The sequence below is a fragment of the Acartia tonsa genome, chromosome 4 (genome assembly GCF_053477335.1).
Source record: "Acartia tonsa isolate MP-2025a chromosome 4, ASM5347733v1, whole genome shotgun sequence".
In the NCBI taxonomy this organism is placed as follows: domain Eukaryota; kingdom Metazoa; phylum Arthropoda; class Copepoda; order Calanoida; family Acartiidae; genus Acartia; species Acartia tonsa.
Window position 1 is genome coordinate 17,531,348 of NC_137263.1, and position 12,003 is coordinate 17,543,350.

At 34.7% G+C, this 12,003-nt stretch overlaps 1 protein-coding gene across 7 annotated transcripts in view; it reads left to right on the plus strand.

The window, feature by feature from the left end:
- Positions 1–12,003, plus strand: part of AhcyL1 (Adenosylhomocysteinase like 1) — a 52,790-nt gene that overhangs the window by 39,397 nt on the left and 1,390 nt on the right. For all 7 annotated transcript variants that reach the window (XM_080159291.1, XM_080159292.1, XM_080159290.1 and 4 more), the window contains exons 7-12: positions 857–993; positions 5,415–5,511; positions 9,570–9,761; positions 10,443–10,601; positions 11,110–11,265; positions 11,822–11,953. In XM_080159291.1, the coding sequence (XP_080015417.1) occupies positions 857–993; positions 5,415–5,511; positions 9,570–9,761; positions 10,443–10,601; positions 11,110–11,265; positions 11,822–11,953 (873 nt within the window). The remainder of the gene's footprint in view (positions 1–856; positions 994–5,414; positions 5,512–9,569; positions 9,762–10,442; positions 10,602–11,109; positions 11,266–11,821; positions 11,954–12,003) is intronic.

A 12,003-nucleotide genomic window follows, 5' to 3' on the forward strand; every position in this document is an offset into this window, starting at 1 on the left:
CAATAAAAGTTTCCAAAGTTGTTAAGCCAATGAATAAAAAAACGTTATTATAAAACTTTGGGGACTAGTGTAATAAACAGCCCAATGTCCCCTCCAATCCTGTATAATATATTTAGATTTAATTGCCCCCACTAGAATTAACTACCCTAGCATATTTATAAAAAAAAAATATTTTAAAAGGGGAAAGAGTATACACAGAAAATATATTATATATGAATGCAAGGTCCATTAAAGTAAAAGATGGGAAACTAGCTATATATAACTCTACTACTGCGCCGACTTTCAATCGTAGCTTTAAATATCAGCCAATAGCGTTGGAAATATTAACAGCAAACTCGCTGCAAAAGAGTAAAAACTATTTGCTAGCAGACGAAAAAGGTCCCTACTATACTACTTGGACCAGGTAGATGTCTGGCTCATACATAGGATGAGGTAGTGGTTCTGTAATGGATAGTATGGGATATTGTCTAGTTTGGTTTGCTCTGTGCTTGGTTAAGCACTAATGAGTGGTAAAAGTTTTCGGGGTCATAATTACTAGGTTAGGTAAAAGTATTTTTGTTTACAAAAATCTAAATTGGTATACTCTGTTTTAGGGAAATGGGTTTAAATACAGAGGTGTTTTTTACAGCTTTGGGGACTTTGATTGGATTTTAATTGGTTGGTTCAATAAGTTCAGTTTTAAACGTTTCAACCACTAATTGTAATGTATAGAAGCATAATTTTTTTGTATTATCATTGGGGATGCACATCAACTTATCGGCCATTGTCTTATCCCTTTAGATTCCTGATTTTGCTTTTCGGCTGTAACAGAAACAAATACAACCTCTTAATATTATATACATATATTTGTGTGCAGGTAAGATGGGCTGCCTGCAACATCTACAGCACCCAGAACGAGGTGGCCGCAGCTCTGGCCGAGGCTGGCATACCTGTGTTTGCCTGGAGGGGAGAGACAGAGGAGGATTTCTGGTGGTGCATTGATAAAACTATCAGGTACTAAGTGTAGCTAAAATATGTTAATGGATGTAGATTATAATTGGATATTATGATAGGGAAAACATTTGTTGGCAATTTAGGATGCTAACATGAAACTCATTTAATGGTCAGTTCGTTAATCCAATAGGAGAGGAGGGGGTGGATGGGGGTTTCGCTATTTTAGCCCGCTGCAAGTATCAATTTATTAGAGTACTAGTGGTTGCGATTCTAGCATCTAGAGGTTCTGTATTCAAAGGGATAGGGAGGTGGCAGAAAATAGACTAATATGACCTATGTGATGCCTCTCTAAAATAAAGAACACAATGGTTATCAAAATCCAAAGCCTCGAACAAAAAAAAAGGGCTACTTCATATTCTTTTCTAAAATCCAAGTAATAATATATCAATTCATCTGTAATATAGATATATTTTCAATAATAAATAACAAAAATATTATTTTCACAACAGGTGGATGTAAGCATATTAGAAATAAAATTTCCATACACTCTAACGTAAAAAAAGATAAAAATATTATTTGTTTTTTATTTCATAGTTTGCTGTGGATTTTCTCGTGTGCGCCTTAGGAATTTCATAAACTTTTATATTTTCTCACTCGTGTACCAGAATTCATCAAGTTTTTTTTTCAGGGAATGTTTTTCACAATTTTCACTGCAAAGATTCTTAATTCAAAATCCTTTACAAGTTTGATTTTATAAAGAAAATTATTAAACCACTCCTTAAGTAAATTCATGGTCAATTTTATCAACTGCTTTGCTAAGGTCATAAAGAGAGGTTTTATGAAAATTAAGAATTAAATAAGAATAGGTATTTTTTTCATGATTAAGTGTGAGCTCACAGGGGATGAAATTTGAACTTGAAATGTTCAAACTTAATTTTATCAAAAATTTGATTTTCTGATTGGCAGAAATAAAATCTACAAATCTTATTTAGCTGGATGGCATTGTTCTAGGAAAGATTAAAATTTCAAACTTAATTTTTACAGTAATGAACTGTGGGAGGGGACACGGGTCCATGAAGTTTTTATAAACTCGCATTGCATTCATAACACACAGGTCTCCTTAGCAAAACCTTAGATTAAAAAAAATCTCGAAAGAAATAGACAACAGGGCCTTCAAATAGGGTACAGTGGTGGTCAGAATCCGTTGGAGATTAAATCTTAGCTGCTCCTTCTTGCCAGATATTGCAATTTGAAGTTTTGTGGTAAAAATGCCAAAAATTACAAGAATTCCAAGGATATATGCATAAGAAAACACCTTAATTCATAAAATAAAATGGGTGAGTTTAACATTTGAGTTTATATGTCTCTGCATATGTAAACTACACAGTCCCTCCCCATTTAGAAAATTCTGTTTCTTTAAAGAAATTATTTAATGAAAAAGGTACATTGTTCTGTTTATAACTTTAAGCTAGAGGCTGTTACCCTGGAACCAGTAAAGAAAACGTCAGTTCTAGTTTACATATTGCTAAAGTTAATATTTAAAATACTCTCAACCCCCCCCCCCTTCAATCCCCTCTTGCAACCCATAAATTTTAGGGGGGAGGGCAAAGTAATAGAATTATGTTTTACTCAAAACTACTTGAAGTATTGAAAGAAAACATTATATGTAAGATTCCCTCCTTCTTAGACCACAAATTATTAGGAGGGGGGCAGTGGATATGGAAAATATTCTTGTGTTACTTTGAAATCACTGAATTATGTTAAGCAAACTTTGGATTTAAAATTTTTTTGGATATTAGTTACTTTTTCAAATATTGCTGGATTCCCCCCCCCCCCCCCCCCCCCCTCCTCCATCTGTTGGAAGTAGTGGCTAGTGGCATAGGTAAATAATATTGTATATTATTAGAAACCTCTGGAGATATTCAGGGTATATTTAATTTTATAAATATCTATTTCAACTACAACCCTCCCAATCTAGTACAATTATTTTGCTATATAATCTCCTCCAGCCTATTGGACTAATAAAATAATTATTGTCAACCCATTGCTCCTTCCCCAAACATTGAATAGTTAATACATATGAAGCAATTTTAAATCTAAAAGTTTTATTCCAATGTTTGCTCCTTATTGCTATAGTAGTTTCTGAGTAAAACACAGGTGGTGAGGTTGTTTGGAGGGTAGCTGGAGAGGGAGGGGGAGGGCAAGCAATATTTAATTTTTTTTATGGGGGTGGAGGAAATTGAGCAGCAAATAATTTTTCTGGATGGGGTTGGTTAAGGTTGGGGAAAGGTCAGCAATATTTGTTCAATTATGAAGTAATTATGGACCTACTAAAGTTTAAATCCAAAAGCACTCTCTATCTTGAGTAATCTCAAAGTAAATCACAAGGGTATTGCTATACTCCCTTCTATTACTTATTTGGAGGGAGGGGGGGGGGGAGATTGTAAAGCAATAGGGGGGGAAAGGGGGCTTGGAAGGAGAATTCAGCAAAATTTGTTAAAATTACTTTTGACAAAACAAAGTATAATTGCTTTGCTGCTACAATTCTAGTGGTTTCTTAGTAACACACCATAGTAGTAACCTTTCAACTGCAACCCAACCATTCTCTCTTTACAAAATGTTATGTTTTTGATTTATGAGGGGAGGGGAAGAGGTCAGCAATATATGTAAAAGTGCTTTGGGTCCCACAACAATACAAATCCAAAAGCTTTATATGTATCTCTAATATTTTCTTAAAACACATTGGAATGATCTTCTGCCCCCCCCCCCCCCACATTATGTCAGGAAGAGGGGGAGGGGGAGAGAAGGTGGTCAACATAATTTCTACAAAATTTTGGCCTAAAAACCATACAGAAAAATTTTTCCTACTATACTTCAATTAGTTTTTGAGAAACACATAATAGTATTACTATGCTCCCCCCCCCCTCCACCCTTAAGTCGGTAGGTTGTGAGAGTATGGAGGGGGGGGGGGGGGCAAGCAGAATTACTAAAAGTAACTTGGGCCATATGTAAACTTAAACTTAAGTTTTTTCCAGGGTAACAGCCTTTAGGATAAAGTTGTAAATTGGACAAACCTCTTTAAGCTTATAGCACCTTATTTATTACTCTTATTAAAGTTAAAAACATCATTTATAGTAGTAAAAATTGTTCTAAATGGGGATGAAGTGTGTAGTTTACAAATGAAGAGATATCTAAACTCCTCAAATGTTAAACTTGCCCTTTTTATTTGATGAATTAAGGTGTTCACTTATGCATATATCTTTGGTATTCTTGTAATTATAGGCATTTTTACCACAAAACTTCAAATTGCAATATCTGGCAAGAAGGAGCAGCTAAGATTTAATCTCCAACGGATTCTGACCACCACTGTACCCTATTTGAAGGCCCTGTTGTCCGTTTCTTTCGAGATTTTTTTTAATCTAAGGTTTTGCTAAGGAGACCTTTGAACATTGGTTAATTCTTATTAAATCTTGATTTGTTGGGTCCAGATTGGCTGCTATTCAGCCAATGAGTTCTATTTAAATTGCCGAAAGTTAAACAATTAGTTGGGGTAGAGTTTGCGTAAAATTTGTTTTTTGTGTAGCTGAAGGGAAGTGGGTAAGAAAGGAAAAATAAGGGAAGGGGCTTGAGGGGAAATTTTTACTTAGATTTTGTTTGTCAGAATCACATTCCCTTTTCCCTGGTTAGGACAAACTATCATTATCAAAACTTTTCCAACAAAAATTCTCATCTCCAGAGGGGGTAACTTTGTTATCATCGAATCATTGGGGGACGGGATGTACACCAATTTATCATCCATTGTCTTTTTCCCTGGATCCCTGGTCTTTTCCCTTACCAAATTCTAAATTATGTTATACATTACATAACAGGGATGAGAGGATTTGACAGGTAAATGGCATATTCTCTGATTAAGGCAACCGCTCTTTGTCGGGAAGGTGATAGGTTTGAATCCCACCCAACACTGCGTCATAACTGACTAGGTTAAAAATGGTTCCTACTGCTGCTACCTCAGGTGTGCGATTAAAATAGTGAGAGTGGGGGAAATGCCTTGGCTTAAATAACGGACAACTCATTATCATGCACAGTTCTAATTTTGACTTGTTAAACAGGTTGGATAATCAAAGGGTTGGTTGACTGATGGGCTTTGGCCTTATATGCACTTCATTACGCAAGATTTGGTTCGGAGATACGCTAAAATAAGATCTCGCGTTGTAACCCGTCTTAATATAACTTAGATCTTACACCATATTGTCATGTACTCTAATAAATAAACTGAAACTTGTAGCTGGCTAAAATAACGACCCACTCTTAATCCCATCCTCTCCCTTCCAACTGGATGTAAGAACTGACCAATAAAGTATGTCAATGGTAGCAACCTAAATTGACGACAATTTTTCCTCTGTCTTAATATCCATTTATATTCTGAATCCATTCCCGTCCTCCAGAGGTTTTCCAGGTTAACTTAATATTAATATTTTTAGTGCTGAATCCTGGCAGCCGAATATGATCCTTGATGATGGAGGTGATGCCACCCATGTCATGGTCAAGAAATATCCAGCTATCTTCAAACTTCTTAAGGTAAAAATAATATCTTTGCTGTATATGTCCAGCAGAATGACAAATTCGAAGCCGCGAAGTAAAAACATCTCTTTCCTGGTTTCAAGTTCTTTTACCAGATACAAAAACCCAAGATGTTTTTCGGAATAGATTTTTTGGCGGATTCCGTTGGAGACAAATCTAAGACTTTAGGCTAAATACTGCAATTTGAACCAGAATCTTAAATTGTAAAAGAAAATTGCTTAGATTGCCGACCCTGAGATATATTTATAGCAATGCAATGTAATCAAGGAGGGAGGGAAATATTAGACCTGTACCCAAACCTTTTCTCATTCATTTGTTTAAAAACTTTGGGTACCCTTATAGTTGTGCTTGAAGTGTCTTTACTTTTTAACCAATAATTCTAATCTACAGAAGATATAACTTCTTTTATCATTATTAGGGGAATAAATGAATTTATATTAAATTGTCTTATCCCTTTATATCCCTGAATCTAAAAGAAATTAGAAAATGCATTCCCTGTTTTTTAAATAAAGAATGAGAGCTTTCAGCCTTGATTTTATTAAGACAGGTAGATATATTATATAGATATATCGTAATCTTTTTATAGTAAACGACGTCTTTTACTTCAATTTTATTTATCTTTAACTTAAAAATTCATGCTTTCGCAATCTTCAGAAAGATGCTGATTTTTAAAACATAATTAGATGATTTTTTCAAAAATGTTTATTGATTATAACTGTAAAAAATACATACTTGAACAGTAGAGAACCAAAATACTAATTTTGAACAGCTACATTCTTTATTTTCTTAAGAAGGTGATATTTTCTATGGATGCACTTCGAGAAAATTTCATGCCGTTTATTGAGAATAGATTCTTTGTCTGAATATAAGATTGCAACTTTTTTCATAAGCCACAGTTGACATTTATTAGAACCAGATCAAAGGGTGGCCTCATAGAAAGTATACTTAACTTGATGTTATATTGTAATCTATATAATAAATGTATATAAGTAAAAAGTATAGATGTTTAATCCAAACAACTACCTGGCCTTTATCATCAACTGGCAAATTGTTCTGTTTTTGTTGCGACCCGGCTATGTTTATATTGACGATATTGGCTGAAAGTCGGCATAGGGTTCCCACCCCTTGGGTAGAGTTACATAGCTTGTGTTCTCTTTTTAATTTTTATAATAATAATATCTAGATTGTCATATAATTGTAGAAATCTCTAAATTTTGAAGGTCATATTTTATTATAGAAGTGATAAATCCAACAATAAAAGAGCTACACTTTAATATATAGCTTTGAGTGACAAAATTCTTGGATTACGAGAAAGCTACGAGGCCCCCCCCCCCCCCTTCTACCTAAAAAAGACAAGAAAATGCCTACAATATGGATAATAACTATGTTGTCAATAAGTAGCGCAACAATATTATCAATGTCTTTAAAAATATTTACAACCAAGGCAATTTTAAACTAATTCAAACTTGCATAAAGTAAATAGTCAAAAACCAGCCAGATTATCAAGGTTTATTATGACTGTTGGAGAGAGAAATCTACACCTAGAATTGCAGACGCTTATCTTTCATAGCAGATAACGTACAAACACGGATGAATTAAAGAGTGCATATGCTTCTATCTATTTAACAATATTGGATAGCATCACATAGTAGGATCTACATAATTTCTGGCAGCTTTTTACTATTCTTGATTGATTCTTATTTCCTTTTATTTGTTCTTTAACCCTAATATAGAAAGATAGTAGATGCGTTTCCTTAAAATGCCTACCGAGCATTGAACCCCCTCCCCCCTCGTGTTTTTTTAAATGAATTAAAAATAATTAGGAGTTAATTCACCCCTGATTATACTGCGGTAATTTAGCACTGCGGAGCAACCCAAAACAACAACAAAAACTTACCCTACCTTATCTTCTTCTTTTCAAAATATGCGTGAGAGGGGGGGGGGTCCTGATCTCGCCTAGGTATTTGAGAGAAATAATCAGAAAGAACAAACAAATATACCAAAGGTACTTGTAGAAATAATATTTAACAGTTTTGGAATATTATCAAGAACTCTAAAACAACTAAGATAGAGAATTAAGTGTGAGTAAAGAAATTTTAAGCTTTAAATCACTATATATGACACTTAGAGAGATTTTCTGAAAAATAAAATACTTTTGGTCAATTTGTGACCATTCATAATTCAATATACCTCAAATAGATTCTTGGAGAGTTTTTTTTATCAAAATTTATACAATTTTACATTAACTTCTCTAAATCTACTTCAAGAAATGCCACGAAAAATTCTAATTTTGTTCAAGATTAAATGCAGGTTCCAGAGAGTTTTTTGTGATGTATTAGGCTAGCCACACCTTGACTGTACAATATACTATAGTTTCTGTGACAGATATACTAGAGAACCGACCTTGGAATAATCTCCTGAATGCCAGATGAAAAAAATGCAGGGAGGGAGGGGACATTGGGCTGTTTATTACTTTAGTCCCCTAAGATTTATAATTAAGTTTTCTTATTCGTTGGCTTAACAACTTCGGGGACTTTTATTGGGTTCTGATAGTTTGGTTCACTAGGTTTATTGTCCAAACGTTTGAACTACTATTTGTAATCTACAGAAGGTGTAGGCCATGGTCTTATCCCTTTAGATCCCTGGAGAAAATGTCTCACAAGATCATGGGTAAGTCCTAAACTTTCAAAAGTAGTTTGGAAAACAAAAAAAAATCAAAAAATTGTGAGGGGGGTTATTTCATTCATATGCGAGTTTTCTTAAAACGATGGTGGTACCTTCTCATAAATAGTTAAAACCTTTCCTGAACCCACAAGAAGCTTTAATATAAAGGAGAACCAGTCTAGCGTTTAGCGATATCTTATGATAAAGACAAACATCCTGTTACTTTTATACAAGGATATATTGTATTTAAAGATTTATTCAGTATATCTCTCTTTTATTATATTTATCCTGAATAATGCTTTTATGACATTTTGTTATTAATGATGAGTATACAATGTTTTATTCTGTCTGGACGTTAATACAAAATACATCTTGCTTCAATATTAATAACAAGCGGGTGTGCCCCTAGCATCTAGGGAATCTAGAGTATAAGGGTTAGGATGGGTACATACTTTTAGCCTAAAACCATCCTAAGCCTTAATTTTTTGATAAAATCGCCCCAAACCAACACGGGACCTAAAGGTTGTGTTAAAAATGCAAACCCATTTAAATTACGCGGCTTGTGTTATTAGTAGAAAAATGTTATGCATACCGATACATCCGCTAAAAGCTCTAGTTTTTGAAAATATAAGAACCATTCCTGTGCTACGTATAGTTTAGGAGCTACATGGTAAAATGTCCAAACGGACTTAAAAATTTACTTGCGAGTTAAAGTAAAGAGTGGGAGAAAAATGTGTTCATTTTAAAGGGGGGAGGCGGATGTGCCACTTTTTGAAAAGAAAAGTAAAACGCGCATGATCTAAACCCATAAAAGAGTTACCGCTATAATATTTGGCACAGCAATTGCTTTTGTGGAGAACAATATGGAACTGTAAAGAAACGGCGGCGGAACCACCACTCCCGCCGTTTCCCGCCGAAATTTTATTTGCCTTTTCTCGCCATAATAGACAATTTTCAATTATCTGAGAATAACTTTTTTTTATGAAAAATTCCCTTATATTTTCACTTGACACATAAGATGTTACACTTGCATTTTTTTTAATATTGACATGTTTGAAATATTACAAGTGTCCCGTGAAAATATAAGGGGAAATTTTTATGAGAAAAAAGTTTATCTTAGATGATTGAGAACTGTCTAATTTGGCGAAAAAAAGGCAAAAAAATAATTCGGCAGGAACAGCGGTTACGAAGCCTCCGTTTCTTTAGTTCCATATTGTTCTCCACAAAAGCAATTTCTGTGCCAAATCTTATAGCTCTAACTATTTTATGGGCTGAGATCATGCGCGTTTTACTTTTGGTTTCAAAAAGTGGCACATCCGCCTCCCCCCTTTCAAATTAATATAATTACTTTTAAAAAAATAAATAAACCCTCAATCTTATTTCTATTGTAGGGAGTTGTAGAAGAGAGTGTGACTGGAGTGCACCGTCTATACCAGCTGTCTCAGTCCGCCAAGCTCTGTGTCCCCGCCATGAATGTGAACGACAGCGTGATCAAGACCAAGTATGACAACCTGTACTCGTGTAGAGAGTCTATCATCGACAGTCTCAAGCGCACCACGGATATTATGTTCGGTGGTAAACAGGTTAATTTTAACATTTTATTGATTGATTTTTTGTTACTTAAATGTTGCACCAGTTTTTCATTTACTGTAATAAATTGATACTCATAGCTGGTTTAAATAACAATATCCTCCAATCTATCCACCCTATTACCCCATCCCTTCCCCGCTTACTGGATGAACAAAATAGATAAGATCCAAATTAGCAACCAAAATTTTCCCCTGTCAATATATCCACCTATTATTTTATTGCAAACATTAAAAAGGGAAAAATATGATTTGAAGAAATGAAACTTATCAAATCAAGCAATTTTGGAAATCTTAATTGTCATCCAGTTGCTTTAGAATATATATTTATCGTATAGTTTTATAGACAGTTGTCCGCGAATAGAAAACTAAAACAAAAGTATTTTAATTTTTTGTTGGCCTCAAGCCCCAAGTTAACAAATTTTCATAGAAAATGTCTATACAATCATTCTATATTTGTGTTTTCATTACGGTTCAGAACCGGTTTTTATCCACAGGAAACGAATCTGATTTGGAGATGTGTTCGGAATATTAGTTTAGTATTTAATTTTTTTATATTAGCTAAATAATAAATATGGCTTGATGTGTATTTTAAGAAATTTTGTTAATTAGAGGTGTTTTGAATTTAAATGGCCAAAAAAGTAATTCAAAACAAACGCTTATTAATCATATTTTTAGGTTGTTGTTTGCGGATACGGGCAGGTTGGCAAGGGCTGCTGCCAGTCACTCAAGAACATGGGGTGTGTCGTGTATGTGACTGAGATTGATCCCATCTGCGCCCTCCAGGCTTCCATGGATGGCTTCCAGATTGTCAAACTAGAAAAGATTATCAGACAGGTATAAGAAGGCAGCTGAATGGTTTAGGTTCGAGTCCAGGCCAAAACTAGGCTAATGTAAAGCTTTTATCAAAGTACAGGTTTTGTCGGATATTTAATACTAAAAATCAAACCAAGGAGATATTCCTTAATGAGACTTTTAGGCACATTTACGGTTTGGTAGCTTTAAAAAAACAGAATTCGTTTGAATTGAATAAAAATTCAAAGTAGCGATTGTTTTTTTTATAATTTTTTAATATGATTAACAAAGTAACTCCATCTGGTGATTTCTTGAGAAAGGTACTTTAAGCCACCCAATGAGTGATCGTGTTTATGATACTCTGGTTACCAGAATAATTTAAGGTCTAACATCCCCTTCCTCCCTGAGACAGTGGGTTTGTTAAGTGTTGAGTATCCAAACGTTTCAACCAATAATTGTAATTACAGAGGGGTTAATTAAGTGGATGTAAATCAATTTATCAGCCATCATCTTATCCCTTTAGATCCCTGAATTGAATTTGTGATTTTAGGTTGACATTGTGATAACTGCTACTGGCAACAAGAACGTGGTGACGCGCGACCACATGGACAAGATGAAGAACGGGTGCATAGTGTGTAACATGGGCCACAGCAACACAGAGATTGATGTCATCAGCCTCAAGACTCAAGATTTGACGTGGGAAAAGGTAGCAGAGGATAAATATTCGGTTGCTTCACATTAGGCCTGCGTACATTATCTTACCCTATGCTATGCCAACCTCTCCTTTATCTGACGAACGCCTACTTTTAGTTTGTAATGAAATCTCGTTTTATTGGGTTTGGTTGAATTGGGTGTAGTGTAGTCCCTCAAGGTTATGGTACAGCAGAAAACGTGGTAATATCTATATAAAAAAAAACACTGTAAAATTCAAGTTTTCCAAATAGATTTTTTTGTATTTATATCTTATGTGTTTGTCAATTTTTGCATGGCATGTGACAATTATCAATTACTATTTGAATTTTTAGCTACTCTTTAATTCACTGATCTGTCTGCCTGTCCGTCCATCAGTCCGTAACGTTATGGGGAATATGAGATTTACTCAGCCGCTATTAAAGGTAGACCTCTGGTTTATCTTGACAACATTCCTAGCATCAAGGAGCACATTTAAATATATCACATCTACGGCTGTCCGACTGCTTTTTTATCCGCTTTCTATTCTTTCTCATAAATCCTTACCTATCTAACAATATATAAACTTTTAGGTGCGTAGTCAGGTCGACCATATAATCTGGCCTGGCGGTAAGCGCATGGTGCTGCTGGCCGAGGGCAGGAGGGTCAACCTGTCCTGCTCTTCCGTCCCTAGCTTCGTTGTTTCCATTACTGCCGCTACACAGGTATTAATTGACATTTATTTATAACGTAGGAAAGGACGTCCAAGCTTATT